A 20,939-nucleotide genomic window follows, 5' to 3' on the forward strand; every position below is an offset into this window, starting at 1 on the left:
GTTCCTGGCCCAGCTTGTACCACACCACAGGCCCAGCCCAGTCGCTCTAACCCCCCCGGTGGGTACCTGCCACGAGCGGATCTTCACGGGGTTCCCCAGTGTCCCGATGAGCGTAGGCTCGGAGGTGTGTGGGACATTTTGGGCCACGAGCTGCTTGACCCACTGGTCATAGAGCACTGTGCGGTACTGGCCCTGGGGAGATGCCAGACTCAGATCCACCCCAACACGACACCTGTGACACCCTCCCACCTTCCTCCACATCCCAGCACTTGGCAGTTATACAGAGATCAGAGCTCAGACATGGAGCCGACACCTGCACTCTAGTTACACTTCGGGTGAATTCCTTGGCCTCCATAAACCTCAGCCCCACATTTGTGAATCAGGGGTAATCATAACAATGCCCACTGTCAGGGCTTCTGTGAGGACTGAATGACATGCACACAGCAAGCCCGGAAGTGCAAGCTCACCTTTCCCACCGGAAGGCCAGCCCCACCAGGGTGGGTTTTCTGGCTGTTTCATGCACTGCTATATCCTCAGTGCCTGGAACAGCACCTGGCTCAGACAGGGCGCCTGATAAGTGCTTGTTGAATGAGTGAGTGAGGAAAGAGCTGCCCACAGGATGCCCCTCAGGGAGGTGAGGCCTTAAGGTGGGGCCTCTTTGGGAGGTGAGCTGCCCAGGCAGGGTTGGGGGCTCCTTACTGTGAAGGGGCCCAGGTAGGCCACAAAGCCAGCAGCCACCAGCACGTCTCCAGAGATGTTGTCAAGCATGTTCTCCAGGTTCTCCACTGTCTCCTGCCAACGCACTTTCTCATCCGACAGACCGCCAATGAGCTGCAGAGGGAGCCCCATGGGGTGGGCTCTGGGAGGCTAGGCCAGGGGCCTGGGTGTCCCTGCCCAGAGCATCCCCCGGCTGCCGGGGAGGAGTTGCAGACAGCCACCCTAGGACCCCACCACCACCCAGACCCTTCTAGCCCCTGTACAGGACAAGCCATGTCTACAGGCCTTCTGCAGAGGGGTGTGTGCACCTTGTCAGCTCGGCCCAGCCGCTGCTCACACTGCTCACACTTCAGCTCCAGCTCCTCCTTCTTGGCGACACATTCTCGGTACCTGGCCTGCATCGTGGCGATGCCGTCCTCCACCTCCTGCAGGTGCTGCTTTGCCTCATCCAAGATCTTCTGTGTCACTTCCAGGTCATCCTGGGCCTCCCGCAGGGCTTGCTGCGGGCACAGGGCACAGGGATAGCTTGTTGAGTGCCCTGGGGAGCCTTCACCCCTCTCCCCTGCCCCCCAGCTATACCTAGCCCTCACCCGCTTGGGCTCCACAGCCTTGGCCACGAAGTGGTACTTGTGCATGGCGCGCACCCACTGGCAGATGGAGGTGCAGGCCTTGGACACCTTGGCGATGGCGGCGGGCTGGAACTCTTCATTGTCTATGTATGGCTGGATGGCTTTGATCACTGCCTCTGAAATGTTGTCCTGGACATGGAAACCATGTGCCTCAGAGGGCTACTTCCCAGGGAGGACGGGGTAGTGGGCTGCTAAAGGATACCCTGATCCTGCTTCTGTGCCCCCGCTCTGTGCAGGCCTCAGTACAGGTGTCTTTTGCGGGGGTAAAAATGATCCAAAAAACTGGCCAGAAGAGGAACTTCCGTGTTACAGGATTTCAGATAACACAATTAGAGATTTGAGAAATGATGCAGCCTTAAGATCTGATAATACACAGGCCCCATTTAAAACTCACCTAGGGCTGCTTCCTTGTAGATGTGGAGACAAGTCATGTTCAAGGATAATAATCCCTGCCACAAGAGGTCACCACACCCTGGTGCTCTTGTCCCACCCCCAGAGACTCCAACCCTGTAGTGCAGGACGGGCCCAGGAAGATGCATTGTTCGTGAGCTCCCAGAGCTCAGAGCCTGGGACCCAGGAGCCTGAGCACTGGCCCTGAGCACTCCTGATTTGGGCTTAATGAGGCCTGTGGGGCCTCTGGTTTCTAGTCTGATGGAATTAGAGGAGGAGAGATGGGGAAGCTCACAGGGGGTCCCACTGCCTTCCAGTGCACCCCAGTAAGTGCCTGGGGCCCCAACCCCAACACCTGGTGTTGGTGTTGGGTGGCCCACATGAGACAGACAGTTGCCCCCTAGCCAATTTCTGGGCTGAAGAGGGCCCTCCAGGAGCAGCTCCCAAGAATGCATATGCCCATGGACAAGGAAAGCCCCAGACGGACAAGGAGAGAAACCCAAAGCCAAACAGGCGAAGCTTAATCTCAGGTGCTGAGGCTGAGGCCGAGACAATGATCAAGCAGATGGTGAATGTCTAGGCCAAGGCCATGGGGGCCGCAGGGAGGAAAGGTCACAAGAATCTCCAGGCTGGGAGTAACTGAGGGTGATGTCTATGGGCATAGGAGACTGCCCGGGTCCTGATGTCCTCCATACCCGTCTGTTGGTGAAGAGTTCCTCCAGGCCAAGATCTGGTTTCTGTCAGCTCTGTGGCCATAAGGCTGTATGTATGCAGGCAGAGGGAGACAGGACAGACTCCAGTACTGTGGTGGGGCAGGCTTCTCTCCCCACTTCACTGCCCAGCTGGGTAGCCCTCACTCACTGGCTGCCAGGTGCCTGGCGTGCTCACCTTGTCAAACTTGAAGAGGCTCTCCAGGAAGCGGCCGGGGTCCTGCAGCAGCCCCTTGCCGGGCTCCCAGTAGTCATCCACCTTGGAGCCAGGCTTCTCTCCAGGAACCTTCTTGGGCTTGATGCCCTTTAGGATACACACAGCTTCTATGACCAGCTTCACGCCTGGGGGAGGTCGTTGCATGGTACGCACCTGTGGGCCCAGCCAAGCGTAGAGAAGGGGGAAATCCATTCCTGAGTAGGTATCCCTGGGTAGGGATAGCTGCCAGGCAGGGTGGGCCCCACCAACCAAATCTCTACCACCACAGACAAAGGGCATGCCTGGAGCCCTCGAGGTTGGCCTCAGTCCACTGCTTCTCCATGTACCCAGGCCTGGCCACAGTACTCACTTTTCAGGGCCCAAAGCCCTCCCAGGGCCCTGGGGCTGGTACAAGGAGGTAAGGGTAGGTAGCTGGGTTCAAGCTCTAGTTCTACCATCACCTCTCGGCACATGACCTCCAAGGGATGTGTAGAGGGAGGGCCTGGACACCAGGACCCAAGAGGCACCAGGAAGAAATGCCAGGGGGAGGTCTGAGAGATGCCTGCCCACCCACCTCAGTCACGTCATTTTTGTTGAGGTTGCGCAGGCTGGCCAGGGCTGCGTCCAGGGCAGGCAGTGCCTCATCCAGATCCTTCTGGGCATCATCGGCAATCGCTTGTGCCTTCTGGGCCTTCTCATTGGCCTTGATCTCCTCTGCTTGCACTGACTTCCGGGTCTCCTCGGCAATGGCCGTGTCCACCTGGGGACCAGAGGCAGGGAGGGCCCAGCTGGTGGCCAGTGGCAGGGATAGGTGTGCTCTCCCCTTTCTCCTCTTTGCCTCTCAGTCTCCTCAGGTGGAAGGAAATGAGGGTTGGGCTGCCCCATCCTCCGAGGACCCTCTTAACTTTGACAGGCCTTGGAGATCTGGAATGCTAAGAGCCCTTTCTAATCCTGAGTGCTCACTGTGGCCTGGCCTGGGGCTCTGGCTTTACAGAATTGAGCATAACAGCCCTATGGGCAGGGGCCCCTAAGCCCACAGGGCACCTCCATGTAAGACAGAGAAGGCGCTCCTCCCACTGCTCCCTGTCTCTCCATCTGCTGGGAAAAGTTTCAATACACTGACTTGTAGAGCAGGACTACTTCTGCCAGAAAGCTGTCATAGTGGCTGTGCAAATCTGCGATGTCTACAGGGGGTGGGGCTCAGACACCTCCCAGAGAGACTGGGCAGGTTCTGCATGGCTGCCTGTGCTGGCCCTGCCATTTAGCCATTTTGTTATTATTAGGGTTTGGATTTGTCTTGCTCTTTTTTAAAAATTTATTTTATTTTTTAAAATGTATCTTTATTGTTGAAAGTATTATAGATGCCCCCCCCCTTTTCCCCTATTGACCCTCTCCACCCCCCTCAATCCCACCCCGCCCTGCCCAGTGTTTGTCTTTCTCTTCACCATATCCCCTGCCTGGTGCAGTGCTTGACATAGAATAGGCTCTGACCAAGCATTTGTTGTGTAAACAATTGACCACTGAATAAGGAGATGGTACAGACAGGCTAAGCAACCTGCAGAGGTCAGACGACAGGGATTGGCCGGGAACACCCCCCACCTTGATCTGCTCCATGGTGAGCAAGGTGTCCTTGGCAGCCTCTTCCAGCAGGGGGCGCATAATCTCCAGCTCCTCCTGCATCTTGGCCACATCCTCCGAAGTTCGCAGGAGCTGGGGTTGGAGGGCACAAAGGAAAAAAAATCAGGTGTGACGGGGGACCAGAGAGAGAGAGCCTGACCTGGAGGGGGCTGGAAGGAGGGCTCTGCAGGGCTGTCCTCACTAATGAGAGGATGTGGCCGGCAGCTTCAGTGGCCCCGAGGTTGCCCAGTGGACCCCAGAGGAAGGGAGCAGTCCCCTGAGAATCTGGAGAAATCTGCTTTGGCCTTGCCTTTGGACTGGCAGCTTTTGCTCTTTTGATAAAGAAGGAAGCCACCCATTTAAACACTGCGGCTGCCAACCGAAAGGCTAGGCTGGGCTGCCTGGATCAGGGCTAAGGCTGAGGGGGCAGAACCACGTGCAGCTGGCCGTGGTTCACACGCTCCACCCCAGCTCACCTTGTCCAGGCCACTCTTCATGCGGTTCTTGGCGGTTTTAAGCTCCTGTTTCTTCTGCCCAATGAGGATGGAGAAAATATTGAGCAGCTCCAGGTAGCTCTTGGGGGTCACATAGTTGTGTCGGGCCAACTCGGCCAGGTACTCAACACACTTCTTGGTCACTGACTGGTGGATATACACGCAAACCTGAATCTGTGGGGTGGGAGACCACTGATGACGGCCTTGTAGAGCCCCCAGCAAAGAGAGGGTACCAGGGTGCCCTGGAAGCCACTATAGCCTGGTCCTGAGAAGAGAGCAGGTGCAGGAATCTCGATGCCCCTCATACTCACTCTCTCCTATGACCTCACAACCTCACCTATCCTGCAGATAAAAAACCCATGACCCAGCCTGTCCAGTGTTGCTCAGTGGTTGAGCATCAACCCAGGAACCAGGAGGTAGGGGTCCATTCCCGGTCAGGACACATGCCAGGGTTGCAGGCTCGATCCCCAGTAGGGGTTGTGTAGGAGGCAGCCAATCAGAGATTCTCTCTCATTATTGATGTTTCTATCTTTCCTTCTCCCTTCCTCTCTGAAATCAATAAAGACATTTTTTTTAAAAAATCCATGACCCAGAGAAGTTAAGGGGCTGTCAGAGCAGAGCTGACTTTGAATGTGGACTTAGGCATCTTATCTCCCAGCTCTTGGCCCAGTCACAGCCCCCATGACCTGCCTCTCTTTAAGAGCCCTAAGGTGAGGTCCCCTCTTAGACTGAATCTGAGGTATGGGAGGGCCCAAGGCCTCAGCACAACTGAGGGGAAATGGGAAATGGGTTCACCCTAATTCTTGGCCTTCATGTGACTGTCACTCAGGTTGGATCAGACAATTCTAGCCTCTCCCCCACCCACTCCATCTGTGGTCTCTGGGTTGTGACAGGGAGTTCTTTGAAGAAAGCTGCCACAAAGCCCTCAGGGAATAAGATAGATGGTAACTGTGTGCCCAACCTTCTACATCACCGTGATGACCTTGTGGCACTCCCATTATACAGATAAGGAAACTGAGGCTTAGACAGATAAAGCTGTTTACTTAAAGGCTTACCATTAGTGGTGGGCCTAGGACTCTCACCCAGGCCTCGGTGACCCCAAGCCCAAACCTAAACATTTCCCCCTGATAGCTTGTTTCTAATCAAGACACTTACCAGTCCTTCAATTACTTCAGAGGTGGCTTCCAGTTCTGGGATCTCATTCAGATATATGGTGGCTACAGACTGCAGGGCCTCTGCCGGCCACTCGTTAAACCAGTCGATGGTACAGCAGTTGACTAAGGACGGGAACTGCCTCAGGCGAGCTCGGAAGACCTCTCCGATGGGGCTAGAGGGCCAGGAGTCCAAATGAGGCCCCGAGACACCAACTTACACCCCCAGGAGCCCAGGACCCAGGGCCCTTCCATAGCCCAGTGGCATGGCAGCCGGGAGGCAACAGACACAGCCCAGACCCAATGGTATGGTGGCAAGGCCCAGGCCATTTCTCAGGGCTGGCCAAGTGCACCCCACCCAGCCCTGTTGTGGCCATGATGGCTGCCTGTACCTCATACACAGCACCATGTGGATGTTGCTGCGCACACGCCCAGTATAGGCAGCCATGAGGTTGGCCTTGGTGGGCTGAAGGCCATGCTCCTGGATGTAGGGCCGCATGGTGTTGAGAATCTGGTCCTGCTCATCCAGGGTGTAGAGGTTGGGAATGTCCCCTGAGTTCAGGACGTTGTTGATGTCCTCCAGGAAGGACTCGTTCTTGATCTGGGGATGGATGGGGGTGAGGGAGCTGAGCCTTGAAGATGGCTCCCGGGTGTTGGACTCCACAACCATTGTCTCACTGGACCTTCACAACAGCCCCTCCTGCCACCGGGTCTCAGAGAAGCCCAGGGTCACATAAGTGACCTCACAAGTCGTGGTGTGGGGCTTGCATCCAGGCCTGCCCTACAGCACCACCACTGTGCTGCGGAAAGCCCTGGGTTCTGGGTGGGAGCTGTGGCGTCTTCCTGTTCGTTTTTTCTGCCTCTCCATGTCTCAGTTTTCTCACAGGAAGAAACCTGGCCACAGGCAGAAATGGGTCCTGACCCAACTCATATGGTCAGCGTCTGGCCAGCACCAGTGCCAGAGGGCATGCTCCCTTGGCTGACTCTGTGAGTCCAGGAGTAGGAGCAGAGGGGTCCTTGTCAGGGTGGGGCACATCCCAGGGATTTAGCCACGGCCCAACCCTGACCACCAGCCAGGTTTAATCTCTGCTCTATTTGTCTTGAGGCCCCATAGCAACAACCTCTCCTCTCAGAGTTGTGGGGAGAGGCCTCACGCATAGGGAGCTCCAGAGGGAGCAGTCCCCAAGGGGGAGCCATGGGCACAGCACTCTGGGCACAAGTTGGGTGGTCCTTGAGGCAGGAAGCTGTTGGCCAGTGAGTGGGTGCTGCTTGTGATCAGCTATAGTGCCAGGGGCCTTCTTTACAGTTGGGGAGTAGTAACGATATATGCCCCATGTGCCTGACCCACTCAGCTGTGGATCCCCCTGGTCCCGACCGTCCCTCCTAAGACCCACCCCATTGGCAGTGCCCTGGGCATGAAGGACTGAGACCACCTTCCAGGATACCAGAATGGATGGGGTTATATCCACCCACCCTGAACCCTGACCACTGCCCATGGTGGTGGTACCTGGGTGTCCGAGAACAGAAAGGTGATGGGCAGGTTTTGCATGCCAGCCTTTAACAAGACCTTTTTGACATCTTCACGCCACTCAGCCATGCCATAGCTCTTGGATAGCTCAATCTGGAAGCACTCATACTCGGCCCTGGAGATGAGTTGAGAGAGGGATGACAAAGCTTGGGACCAAGTGCTGAGGTGCTAGTAGGTGCTCACCCCCACCCTGAGCATATCTGCAGACTCTAGGCCCTGACCTGCTCTCTTGCCTCCAGACCTTTGTTTAGGCTGTTCCCTAGACCTGAAATGCCCTTCCCTCCCATCCTCCCAGCTCTGATTCTAGAGCAGGCCCACAGCTGCCACCACCAAGCATCCCTCCTGGATGGCTGCATGTACCCCCTCCCCTCAGCAGCACAGGGCACTGCTGCTGCCTCTTCTTGGGCCCCAGGTCTTTCCAGTTCTCAGTCCTTCCAGAAGCCCATGGGCTGGGCGGGGCTGGTGTGGGGCTGCCTTGCCTTCCCAGCACTGTGGAAGAACATGGATGGAACCGACAGTCTGCCCCCAGCTGCCCCCTGCCCACCGTGCCCGGGGCCCTCACATGTGCGAGGTGAGCTGTGTGAGGGAGCTGCGTCCGCTGCCGCCCACGCCCAGCAGGAGTGCGTTGCCCAGTGCCTGGCGTAGGGTGCGGCTGATGCGGCAGATGTGGCTCAGGGCGTCCATGAACAGGACCAGCTTCAGCTTGGTTGTGTTGATCTGGTTGTAGTCCTCCATGTACTCCTCAATCACCTGCATCATCTGGGGTGGGTGGGGGAGGGGGAGAACTGGGTCCTCCCTCTCTGTCTGTGCACCTGGACCCGGACGGAAGGTGCTCCTTCCCACAGCCTGCCCTGCTCCTCTGTGCGTGGAAGGGTGTTGGGCCTTAAGAAGCCAGGTCTACCTGGATGAGGCTTGACCCATTGGACACACGGAGGCCTGAAGTTCAGGGTCAAACCCTGCCTTCTGATTCTGGGGCTCACCAGGACATATGGACCTGGGACCCTGGTGGGAGCTCTTGGGAACGAGAGAGAGGTGTGGAGCGAGGCCATCAGGAGGCTCACAACCTCACAGCCTAAGCCTCTGACCCAGGCCTCTTCCTGCCTCCCTGAGCCCTAACTCAGACTCGGGCCAGGGGCCCTGCTGGCCCTCTGTGAATGGATGAGAGCCCCCAAACAGGCACAGCAGGTCCCTGTTCACAGAGCCTGCTTGGCTGAACCATAGGCTTGGGCCAACCGTACCTAACCGACAGGTGAGGAGGCAGGGCTCAGAGGCAAATGCTGCCTGAAGTCCCAGAACTGGCCTAACCCAGGTCCTGATGCTCGGTCGGTTATCACCAGCTGCAGAGGGCGTGTGCCCCAGGGGTGCAGAGTGAGGAGGCCCCACCAGGGGTAGGGTAGCAGCCAGGTCCCTTTACCTTCTTTTGGCTGGTGATGAGCTCGTAGGACTTGACATCAGAGCCTGGTGACATGAAGTCCCCATAAAGGATGGGCTGGAAGGGGCAGACCTCGTCGAAGGTGACCTCCCACTCCTCCATGCGGCTTTCTAGGAGCTTGTCGAACCAGCTGCGGTCCTCCTCGTTCACCAGGCGGTCACGGAACACGCGGCAGTTCTCGTGGTACCACAGCCGCAGCAGCTGCACTTTGTCCTGTGGCCACCCCAGCATCATTGCCCGCCTCAGCCCGGGGTCCTCAGCTCCCCCTCAAAGCTCCAGGGCTGGGAGGGTGGGAGAAGCCACAGCCCTCGGGCCTGGCCCTGCACGGAGACCAGGCGAGGGCCTCTTGCAGAGGCTGCTGGAGGTGCTCCTGCTGACCAACTGAGGGCCCAGCCCTGTAGTGCTGCCTGCTGGGCACCCAGCTCCATCAGCCGGTCATCACTTCTCCCCTGTAATGGTTCCCGTGGCTCCCCAAACGCTAAGCCTGGGAGGGATGCCTGATTTTTTTTAATACCTTTCCAATACGTCACATCTAGCCACTCAGCAAACTCCACTGATTTGACCCCTCTGACTCCCATCTCTGTCTCTGCTGCCACTTCCATCCCAGCTCCCCACCTCCTCTGGGTGACGAGACCACCTCAGGAACTCCCCAATTCCTTTGGTTACAGCTTGGTGGGGCCAGAGGGCTTCCGTCTTGTTCACTGTCTCTCCCTGGTCCCCGGGCTCCACACACACTGACCCATCAATTTTCCATTATGCAGATCTGTCCCCTGCCCCACACCCCCCTCCCACCCCTCAGCTTCCATCTCCTTCGGGATGCTGTTCCCCTGGCAGCCCACAGAGTGTGCCTGAGCCGTCCAGCACACCTGACACCTGCTCCCTGCCGTACTTCCTGTTCCTTCCACCCCAGGTGCCTTTTATTGCTGGAAGGCGTTCCACTCACTGTCCCTGCAAATCTCCTGACACCCAGGGCCCCATCAGGAGCCCTTCCTGCCTGGCCTTGCCCTGCTCTGTGTGGCCCTGTCACAGCTGCCATTCTAGGCATGGGCTTGCCCTGTAGGATGGAACTCAGCTGCACCAACACAGGGCTCCTGGGGGCCTGGCTTGATCAGGGCTGGGGAGTTTGGGCAGGGAGGCCTGGAATTGGGGGGCTGGAGAGGATAGGGAGGGCAGAGTGGGCGCTTCTCGGCGAGACACTGGGGAGGGCCTGCCAGAGCCTCACCTCGACCTTGGCTGGGTCGGCCATGAGCATGCCCTGGAAGACCTTGGAGAGGTCCCTCAGGTTGAAGGTGTAGTGGGACTTGGCTGGCGTGGGCAGCAGCTGGGAGGTGATGGTGGAGTACACCATGATGGTAGCTTCCACGAGGGGATCCGTGAAGTGGGCGATGTTGGGGGCCCCGGCTATGGGAACAGGAGTGGGCCTGCGTCACACAGGCAGGAGCTCCCTGTGCAGCCTCTGAAGATCCTGGCCCCTGCCTTCTCTGGTGCTGTGTTCTCACCCAGACACCCCTTCTTCGGGTGGCATGCTTGGACTCCACCACCCTTCAGCTCCTCTCGGATGCCATCTCCTCCACCAGGCCTTCCTGACGTCCCCCACCTCATGGTGGGGAGTCTCCCCCCTTTTGCATCCTCATTATTGACACAGCCTGTCTGTGCACTGGGCACTGGGATGCATTCAGTGCTGGGCGGGCCATGACTCTCTTGCCCTAGGGGACTGTGTCCCAGACCTGAAACATGCCAGTTCTGAGCCACACACGGGGAGAGTCGCATGGTCCACATGGGACTTCACAGCGGTAGTGGGGCTGGAGCTCAGCTGTAACCCTCAGGCTCACCTTGGAGCTGCGCAACCTCCAGCCTGCCTGCCTCTTCACTAACGACCCATTTGCTTGCTCTTTGAAAATGATCTAATTCTTTGTTGGGAACCACAATTCTGTCAGCAGGAACCTGGGAGAATTCTGTCAGAGGGAGGCCCCAGAAGTGGGAAAAGTAAAAGGGTTCTTCTGCACACGCAGGTGCTGCTCCAGGTCCTGGGCACAGACACTCCTCACTCAACAAGCGAGCATGCTCGTGGGAGACAGACGGACAGATCCACCAGCAAGTGGGCAGAAACAGATGACAGAAAGCGCTGTGGAGAGGCTGGTAGCAGAGAGAGGTTGGGGAGAGCCAGGGTGGGGGATTCTGACATAAGCCTCACGGAGGAAGGGCTTCAAGCAGAAACGGAAAGTGAGGTGCAAGCAGCCCCAGAACTGGAGGCAGAGTTCAGAGACAGGGCCATGGGGGTGAAGGCCTTGTGGGCTGGGCACAGGCCCTGAGGCGGGCACACCTGGGGTGCTAAGGACCAGGGCCGATGGGGTGGCTTTGCCTGCCACTGTTGGGACTTGGAGGCTTGCCAGAGAGAGAGACAGAGACAGAGACAGAGACAGAGACAGAGACACAGAGAGAAACAGAGACAGAGAGAAAGGGAGAGAGAATGTTATCTGATTTAACATTTGAATGGGTCCCTCTGGCAGCAAGTAGAAGATGGACAGACAGAACAAATGGGAGCCGATGGATGGATGCAGGGGGTGAAGGCAGAAGCAGGGGACCAGGGAGAGGGCTGCTGCTACGGCTGGTGAGTGAGGATGGGGTGGCTGGGTGGGTTCTGGAGGGACAGTTAGCAGGACCTCCTGACAGATGTGGTGTGAAAGAGAGGAGTCTGGGGGACGCTAAGGCTCTTGTCCTGAGTGACTGAAAGACACAACTGCTATCTCCTAAGATGAGAGAGCCTGGGTCTGACATGTTCAGTCTGAGATGCCCAGTGGACATCTAAGAGGCAATGTAGGGTCAGGGGCTTGGGAGAGAGGTCAGCACCAGGATGTGCTTCATTGCTGGGGCAGGATGAGACGGTGGGCAGGGGGAGTGAGGTCAGAGGGAGAAGAGGCTGGAAAGCAGGCCCCAGTCACTCTAGGGAGGGGTGGCTAGGGCAGGGGGGACCTGAGAGAAGGAGGTTGGGTCATTGCCCACAGCCAGGGCAGGGGAGGACCCAGAGCTGATCTTTGGTCTGGCCACACGAGGCACTTGACAAGAGCACTCCTAGGGCAGTGGAGGGGCTCAAGGGAACATGGGAGTAGAGGGCTGGAGCCAGCAGCAGGGGACAGAGCTTTTGAGGAGTTTTTCTGTCAAGGCAAGCTGAGAAATGGAGTGATGCCCTGGGCAGGTGGGAAGGGCCCTAGAGAGGTGATTTTGTTTTTTGTTGTTAAGGTGAGAGAATCAAGACAGGTTTGCAGGAGGGACTGCTGGTGTTGGAGAGGCTGGAGGTGGGGTGGAGCCAGGTCTTCAAGCAGGCAACAGGGGCTGGGGTTCAGGTCTCAGAGGACGGCTTGGCCGCATGGGGAAGTAGGGAAGTTCATTCCTGGAAGTAGGAAAAACTGCAGGAGAGAACCCTGAGGGAGGCCTGGGTGCAGGTCAGAGGGGATGTGGGGGCCAAGGGAGGGTGCTGTCTGCTGATAGCCTCTTTCAGCTGAGGGGGAGCAGAGGTGGGAACAGAGTTCTGGAGTGTCCACAGCCCTGCTGCAATGACTGGCAGACCTGCCCTGTGTGAGCTGCCTCAGGAGGGATGCCTGACCCTCTGCAGGTCCCCCAGCTCTTGGTCCATGCTGCCTCTCGGAGAGGCCGGCTCTCCTTTGAGCCTCTGCCTCTTCACACAGGTGGGAGACTGTTGGATCCTTTATTCATCCATACTTGGCTGCTACTATGGGCCAGACACTAACCCAGGCATGAAGGACTGACAGCTAGAAGGGGTGAGTAGGAAGGCAATGGCCTCGGCGCTAACCTTTGCTCTAGCAAAGGCCCAAGGTCCCCAGAGGAGCCTGAGGATGGTTCACTGTGGTCTAGTCCCCAGCCTCAGCCACACCCAACTGGAGCCTGAGGCTCACTCTGGAACCAGAGCCCCTTCCCACCCAGGCCTGCACTTACGCACGGGATCCCGGTAACTCTTTTCTCCGAGGAGTCCAGCTAGAGGGTGGGAGAGAGACATGAGCTCGGAGTTAGGTAGGGCCCTTGCTGCCCACCTGGTTGGCTGCTCCGAGAGTAGCCACTGACCCCCCACCCCGAGCAATGTGGTCCCCACCCCTAAGCTGGGCATGTAGGCACACCTGGCCTATAGCACCTGTGGACAGGGCAGGCAAGACCCAAGGACCCAGAGGACCCTGAGGAAGGCTTGACTCCCATCATCCATAACCTGGCAGAGTGCCAAGTGGAACTCACAGACAGAGTGTGTTGGGTGGGAGGTGGGCTGGTGGGGGAAAACTCTCTCCTGGGTGGACTTTCCCCCAACCCCATGAAGGATCAGGGCCACTCTGGCCATTCTATCTTGATGGCTTTTCCCGAGTTCCAAAAGTAAATTCTTCCACCAGAGTTTCTGAGCAAGTACTAACAGATACGTGGGTACTCAGGCAGCTAAATGCATATGTGTACATATGTATATATCGTATTTAGCAGTCGCCACCTGCCAGGCTTCATGCTAGATGCTCTACATGCAATGTCTTAACCTTCAGGACTTGGAGTGGTGAGTACTAATATTATTGCCCATTTTACAGAGGAAGAAACTGAGGCTCAGAGAGGGTCATGAATTTGCAAAGGTGACATAGCTAAATAAGGGGTGAAGCCAGGTCAGTGGTTCAGCCCTCCACCCTTTCCAGCAGCTGCCCAGTTGTCCTTGGTGTCTGGCCTGGGCTTCTGCCTCTGCCATGGTCTCCCCCACTCCTGCCCAATGCTCACCCATCCAACTGCCCAGGATGGTGGAGAAGATGCACTTCTTGCTGACCTCGTCCATCTCAGAAAAGGGCAGGTAATTGAAATGGCGTGTCAGCCGTGGAGTGATGGCATTCCTGCCTCCGCCCGGGGGGCCCATGGCACAGACGAAGTTGATGTCCACCAGTTTCTTGAAGGCTCCTGGAGTGGAGGCAGGAGGTCAGGAGGGGCCCTGCCCAGGGCTGCAGTATGACTTTCGTGGGCCCTAGGCACTTTTGTCTTGATGGGCCTCCTCCTCCATTAAAAGAGATTAAAAATGGTAATTTACAACAGCATGAGTATAAATACAAATATATTCATATAAATTTAATTTTCTTGGAGCTATAAGTTCATTTGCCCCAGGAGTTTGAAATAAGTTAAAACATTTCTGTGTGACCCTCTAAAGGTACCATGGTCCTAGGCCCTGTGCCTACAGTGCCTAATGAAGGAATGCCCTGCCCTGCCCACTCGCCACTGCCCCAGGCCGGCCGGCACGCACCGATGTTCTTGCGGTCATACCAGCCGCCATGGTCCATCCACTGGCGCAACAGCTCGATAGGCGGCTGGGCACCATATGTCTCCAAGGCTGGCATGTTCAGGTCATCGATGAAGAAGATGAAGTTACGCCCCAGGGGCGGTCCAAACACGCCCTTCCGCCTATGAGGAAGGGCTACGTGAACCCGGCCCCCATGGACACCAGGTCCTCTGGGAATCCAGGGGCAACTTCTGGAAAGCCCTCATCAACTTTGGCCTCATCTGAATTGCTGGATCTCTTGAGCAGTCCCTTGTCCCATCCTGAGTGTCCTAGCAGATCACACCTGGCTGCCCTAAGTCTGGTCTCTCTCAAGGTGTCTTGCCTCCCAGGCATATGGATAATAGGCCCTGCCCAAGGCAAGCACGCGGGGAAGGGCTCAGTAGGAATTCCTGATGGAAGAAGGCTCCAGAACAGTCGTCAAGGGAGCCCAACTGTCCCCCACTCCACAACCACCACCACTAGGAAGGTTTCTGGCAAACCCAGGAGCATAATTTGGTGGGGAGGTGAGACAACAGTTGGTTCCACCAGGTTGGGGGGACCTTGGAGCCTAGGAAGGAAGAGGAGTGCGTGCCTCTTGTCCAGCTTGCTGTCGATGAGGTCCTGGGTTTGGTTGGCCGAGGTGCGGGCTGAGAAGACGAGGAAGTGGCTGATGTATTCCAGCGGCAGGTTCTTTAGGAGCTTGTCTGAGATGGTGAGGGTCTTCCCCGTGCCTGTTGGCCCGATGCACAGCACCTGGGAGTGTGGGGGTCTCTTACAGGGCCCAGTGCAGAGCAGGGGCCAGCCACCCCGACCTGGGCCTTGGGGTAGGTGAGGCAGGGCACGGTGGGGCACTCACAGGCTTGTGGTTGGTGAGCAGCATGCCCAGCAAGTAGGACATCTGCACGGTATCCATGGTGGGCACGATGATGTTGCAGTAGTTGATTTCTGGCATCATGGTGAATGGAGCTGAAGAGTCCATCCACTTCACCCAGGCAACCTGGAACCACAGGTGGCTCAGGGGTGGGCCTGAAACCCCTCCCCGCCCGACCCCTGGCCAAGTGCACCAGGAAGGCAAGGAGCTGCACTGCTGGGCCTTGGCAAGAAGGCCCAAGTGAGGGGCTGCTTCTGACAAAAATAGGAAGCCCCATGCCCTACCCTCTGTCTGGGTGTGTGTGTGTGGGGCGGGTGCTTCTAGAACAAACCACCAGGAATGGGAGGTCTCTCTGCACACAGCTGCCTCCAGTGGGAGGCTCTCTACATGAAGGAGATACTCTGGGAATTGAACAACACAGAATGAAAAGGTCTTTGCTATGTAGTTTCAGGCTGTCCAAGAGTATGAGGGCCAGAACCATGGATGTTGGCATCACCTGGATACTCAGAGGTCACCTGGCCTTGTTTCCCCCACCAGCCTTACCTGCATGAATCCCTTTACCCACAGCCCTGACCCAGCTTGCAGACCTCCCTTGGTGGGGGCACTCACAGACATGTCCCATTGGGAATAGTTCTGACCATTAGACCCAAATGTGCCCTGTGAGGTTCCCAGTAGGACCCTGCACTGTGACCATTTCTGCAGATGCCTCTCTGTCCCTTCCTCCTTCTGAGCTAATCCTGATCCTGGTATGAGGTTAGGTTCATGGCTGATAGGAGGGATGGGAACAATGAGGCAGGTCATGGGGAGTTGCCCTCCCATTCCTGGGGAGCCCAGGCCTGGACAAATGGGGCTTTAATAAATATTTTTTTAAAAATTTATTTCAGAGAGGAAGGAAGAGGGAGAGAGAGATAGAAACATCAATGATGAGAATCATTGACCTGTTACCTCCTGTATGCCCCCCACAGGGGATCGAGCCTGCAACCTGGGCAAGTGCCTGACCGGGAATGAACCATCACCTCCTGGTTCATAGGTCGACACTCAACCACTGACCCACACTGGCCGGGCAAATGGGGCTTTTAAGTAAAACAGAGGCAACCAATCCTGGACTCAACATCAGCAAAGAGGAGATAGTGCGAATGGTTGAGAAGGGAGGTGCTCAACATCTTCTAGATTAGTGGTTCTCAACCTTTCTAATGCCGCAACCCTTTAATACAGTTCCTCATGTTGTGGTGACCCACAACCATAAAATTATTTTCGTTGCTACTTCATAACTATAATTTTGCTACTATTATGAATCGTAATGTAAATATCTGTGTTTTCCGATGGTCTTAGGCTCTACAGCAGCGGTTCTCAACCTGTGGGTCCCACAGGTTGAGAACCGCTAGCAAGGTCGCCTAAGACCATCAGAAAACACAGATATTTACATTACGATTCATAACAGTAGCAAAATTACAGTTATGAAGTAGCAACGAAAATAATTTTATGGTTGTGGGTCACCACAACATGAGGAACTGTATTAAAGGGTCGCGGCATTAGAAAGGTTGAGAACCACTGTTCTAGATCCAGGTTTAAGTCCAGCTCTGCAATGACTAGCTGGGTATGACTGTTCTGAGCCTTGGTCTCCTTGTTTGGGAAATAACCACCTATGGGTCTGTGAGGACTCATGAGATGATGCACCTATCCCTGAGACCTGTGGCCGTTAACATGGCCTCCTCTCTCTAGTCATTATTCATCAAGGAGGACAGCCACCACCCAGTGGGGCCCTCCCTGTCCTGTCCCCTGGGGGCAGGCCTGCAGTCACCTGCTTGCCCTCCTCCTCTTCGTCCTCATCATTCGTATTGCTGATGCCAGCGTCCTCCAGCCTGTAATCAAACACCAGCCCCTCCTCTGGGAAGTGCATGGTCAGCTGTGAGAACCAGAAGGAAAGTCAGGTTGTGAGGCCCAGTATTTTGTGTGACTAGCTGTCCCAGAACACCCAGCATTCAGCACACACATCCCTCTTACATTTTCTACTGTCATCTTGGCCCTGAGCCAGTTGCTGAAGCTGACCCGGCTGGCACTGTCCCCTGTGGCACCCACACTCCAGATTAGGGAGAAAATGAACCAGGGCTCAATCAGCTCTGGGACGCGGCTCAGCTTTTCAGGGGGTATTTTCTTGAGGCCCTGGGGACAGAGGGGACAGCATCAAGCTAAGCAGGAACAGTACCGAGTGGCCTGAGGAAGCTGGCAGGTGGGGGACATCCCTTGGTCTCCACTGCACAGCTTTGTGTCTACAGCAGAATTCGCAGGGTGTTCTCATGACCCAGGTGAGCCAATCCAATTCTCTTCCAGGAAGCTGGACTGGGATTCAGGGCCCTCAGGCAGCTAGGCAAGAACAGGGAACCAGCCCCCTGCTTAGAGCCGTACCTCTCTAGGCAAGAAGGGCTTGAAGAAGCAGTCCAAGAGCTTGAGGAGACTCAAGATTAGGTTGCTGTTGGTTGTGGCAATCACCTCCTTCACTGAAGACCGGACGAAAGTGATGGATTCCTGCAGGGGATGGCACCCAGCTCCCATGGCTGGCGGACACAGCACCCTGCTGCCACGCCCAGGCCAGGCATACTGTGGCCCCACTTACCTCCAGGAAGCTGACAAAGAGGGTCTTGAAGTGCTCCTGGTAGGGCTTGAATACGGCAGGAAGCCTCTTCAGCCAGCACTCGACAAAGGGCATGAGCCCCAGGATGCTGGGCTCCAGGTACACCATGCCACAGCGGGACACAGTGGCTGGTGAGGCCACTGCCAGGTCCTGCACCTCAAACATCATGGTCATCTCCTGGCACCAAAATGAACTGTGTGAGTGGGCCAGCAGCCAGCCCCAGGGCCAGGAAAAGGGCTGCAGGGCCATGGGGAGGGGGTGCTCATCTTGTAGCTGTGGGCAGTGGCCAGCAGTGGGCCAGGAGCAGTGCTGGGGTGGGGGATATAGGAACAACTTGGCCCTCAGCTGATGATGTGGCCCTCCCTTGGTCCTCGAGGAGGAACATGAGGTCAGGAGATTCCTGGGAGCTCTCTGGCCTGGGGGTCAGGGCATTTGGGGGTCCTTAGAGGCCTGGGGAAATCTGATGGGAGCTCTGCTCTGCTCCTGAGCCTGCACCTGTATACATGGACATAAGTTCACAATGACCTTCAGGTGCTCAAAGAAGGGCTCAAGAGATTGGCTCAGTGTAGACATGGTGAACTGCCTTTACTCCCAGGTGATACCCCTCCTTCTCTGAGAACTGCCCCTCACACACCAGGGAGGCATCCCATGGCCAGGTCTGTACCACCCATCCCTGTCTCTGGGCACACTACCAGAATGGAATGGTGACTTAGACTGGGCTCCCATGGCTGAAAGTGGGCCTGGGAGGCGCAAGGCAGCTGGGAGCTGGGAGTGGTGGGTGGTGGTCCTAGTCCAGGGCTCAGAGCATCACAGGAGGTGCGGGAACTTGGGAACAGGAGGGGTGACTGCCCGAGATGCAGCTGTGGCCCGAGAGGGAGGGGTGGGTGGGCAACAAGGTTTGGCCAAGCACAGTATGGCCTCCGGGCCCACCCAGCTGCAGAGTGGAGTGGTGAGCTTGACAGGTGGACACACCTCTGTGAGCTTGATGATCTCGCCGGAACTAAGGCACAGCTTCTTGTTGTCGTCCAGCACCGTGTTCATGTTCTCAATCCAGACAGCATCCACAGGCCCATCGAACATGTACCACTTCTTGCTGGTGTCGGATGCGGTGGCCCCCGATCGGATGAGGGAGGGGAAAATCCCATCTGTCCTGCAGCCACCAGGGAGGGGAGGGTTGTAGGTGCCGGGAGGCAAGGCGGCAAGCACAGCTGGCTCCCAAGAAAACCTGCCTTCCAGGCTGGCCCTGCTCTGCTTGTTTTTTGTTTTTGTTCCGCACCCCCCTCCCCATTCTTCAGTATCTTCATTCATTTAAAAAATTTAATAGGGAAAATGGAACTTTTTGATATAACTTGAAAATGGATGCTTATATTCCCTCGGCTGAATCCCTGCTAAAGCGATATTAAAGGAAGATAAAAGAAGATACCCCGAAAAGGAAAAGGAAGTAAAGGGGGAAGCAACAGCAGAAACGGGGGTCCACGCATCTCTGAAGATAGAGAGAGATAGAGAGAGGGAAAGGACCAAGCAGAGAAGCGGCTGTGGGTTGTGAGGTGATTCTAGTTCCGGCCACAGAACCAGGAAGGCTCAGATTTCAGAGGCACCACCTGCAGGCAAGGGGCCGTTGGGGGACATTCTTCTGATCTGATCCCGAGGCCCCCATTTACCCACACAGGAGCCTGTAGGGGGTATGGATGAGACCCTTCACCAGAAATGAGGGAAGGACAGGCCTGCATTCAGAAAGAGGGTGACTCCCCCTCCAGTGCTTGTCCCCCACTGGGTTTCCAGAACCCTAGAGCCAAGCAGATACCCCAGCAGGAGACTGGAAACTTCTTTGGAGATACAGAATTTCCCCAGAGAAAAGGCCCGGAGGTGCTGATGTTTGGAGGGTCTCAACCCCGTTGCCATTCTGCCAGCTCAGCACATGTCCTTTAAAATGCACACCTTGGGAAAAACCAAGATGGCGGCATAGGTAAACACCTAAACTGCTACCTTGCACAACAATATCAAAACTACAACTAAAAGACAAAACAGACACCATCCAGAACCACAGGAAGGCTGGCTGAGTGGAAAGTCTACAACTAGAAGGAAAGAGGAAAGCACATTGAGACTCAGAAGAGCTGCAAAAGGCTGAGGTACGGAGACGCGTGTGTGCGGAGAGGACGGGCAGCTGAGTGCACGGGCGGCTGAGTGCGTGGCTGGCTTTCCCAAGTGGGAGGGAGAGGGAAGATCCCGACTGTGCTGAATTCCAGTCCCGGGTGAGACTCTGGGAAGCCAGATCCATTCGGAGGGAATCTGGACTGTCAGGAAAAGAGAAAGCACACTGAGACTCAGGGGAGCTGTGGAAGGCAGAGGCCCAGAGGCGCGCACGCACAGAGAGGACTGACTGCTGAGTGCACAGGCGGCTGAGTGTGTGGCTGGCTTTCTAAAGCGGGAGGGAGACAGAAGCTCCCGACTGTGCTGAATTCCAGTTCCGGGCGAGTTTCTGGGAACCTAGACTCATTTGGGGAGAAACTGGACTGTCTGGCAGTGGGCAAAACTCCAGGGCGGCTTTCTCTCAGAGGTGCTTGCAGCGATTACCGAGGGACACTGAGACTCAGGGGCCTCATAGGGCAGGGCTGACGTGAAGCCAAGGCTGTCTGCTCTGCCCTAAGACTCCGCCCCATTCAAGCTGAGCACAGAGGCTTTTGCAATTTTGCAAGTCTTGTCTCATAAGGGTGTCTCCAGCACAGAAGTTCTCCCAGCATAGACACAACTGATCCTCACAGCCAATTGGCCGGGAGGTCAATTCCTCCCAGTGATGCCAACAACAATCAAGACTTAACTACAACAAGGCTGTGCACACAGTCCACAAAGGGGTGCACCAAAAGTGTCCACCTCAGGTAACTGGGGGAGGCTGAGCCACTGGGCCCTATAGGACACCTAGCACACAAAGCTACTCTACCAACTCAGGGAAGTAGCGAAAATGCGGAGACAAAGAAACAGATCACAAATGAAAGAAATGGAGGAAAACAAACGACTGGATATAGAGTTCAAAACCACAGTTATAAAGTTTTTCAAGAATTTCCTAGAAAAGGCCGATAAATTTAGCGAGACCCTCAAGGATATGAAAAAGGACCAACTAGAAATTAAACATACACTGACTGAAATAAAAAATATTATACAGAGACCTAACAGCAGACTAGAGGACCGCAAGAATCAAGTCAAAGATTTGAAATACAAAGAAGCAAAAACACTCAACCGGAAAAGCAAAAAGAATCCAAAAACTTGAAGATAGCCCTAACCGGTTTGGCT

General features: G+C 56.1%; 1 protein-coding gene across 1 annotated transcript in view; it reads right to left on the reverse strand.

The window, feature by feature from the left end:
- DNAH1 (dynein axonemal heavy chain 1) overlaps positions 1-20,939 on the reverse strand; it is a gene marked incomplete at both ends in the record, with an annotated part of 80,128 nt that overhangs the window by 8,676 nt on the left and 50,513 nt on the right. The window contains 24 exons of the mRNA XM_080675518.1: positions 67-192; positions 700-831; positions 1,026-1,217; positions 1,308-1,475; positions 2,625-2,816; positions 3,217-3,402; positions 4,242-4,352; positions 4,736-4,927; positions 5,909-6,080; positions 6,297-6,505; positions 7,412-7,547; positions 7,995-8,191; positions 8,847-9,077; positions 10,087-10,265; positions 12,819-12,857; positions 13,623-13,796; positions 14,134-14,291; positions 14,741-14,901; positions 15,005-15,145; positions 16,821-16,925; positions 17,024-17,182; positions 17,426-17,545; positions 17,634-17,828; positions 18,624-18,801. Of these exons, the coding sequence (XP_080531644.1) occupies positions 67-192; positions 700-831; positions 1,026-1,217; positions 1,308-1,475; positions 2,625-2,816; positions 3,217-3,402; positions 4,242-4,352; positions 4,736-4,927; positions 5,909-6,080; positions 6,297-6,505; positions 7,412-7,547; positions 7,995-8,191; positions 8,847-9,077; positions 10,087-10,265; positions 12,819-12,857; positions 13,623-13,796; positions 14,134-14,291; positions 14,741-14,901; positions 15,005-15,145; positions 16,821-16,925; positions 17,024-17,182; positions 17,426-17,545; positions 17,634-17,828; positions 18,624-18,801 (3,853 nt within the window). The remainder of the gene's footprint in view (positions 1-66; positions 193-699; positions 832-1,025; positions 1,218-1,307; positions 1,476-2,624; positions 2,817-3,216; positions 3,403-4,241; positions 4,353-4,735; positions 4,928-5,908; positions 6,081-6,296; positions 6,506-7,411; positions 7,548-7,994; positions 8,192-8,846; positions 9,078-10,086; positions 10,266-12,818; positions 12,858-13,622; positions 13,797-14,133; positions 14,292-14,740; positions 14,902-15,004; positions 15,146-16,820; positions 16,926-17,023; positions 17,183-17,425; positions 17,546-17,633; positions 17,829-18,623; positions 18,802-20,939) is intronic.

This window comes from Plecotus auritus (assembly GCF_963455305.1).
Source record: "Plecotus auritus genome assembly, chromosome: 6".
Lineage (NCBI taxonomy): Eukaryota > Metazoa > Chordata > Mammalia > Chiroptera > Vespertilionidae > Plecotus > Plecotus auritus.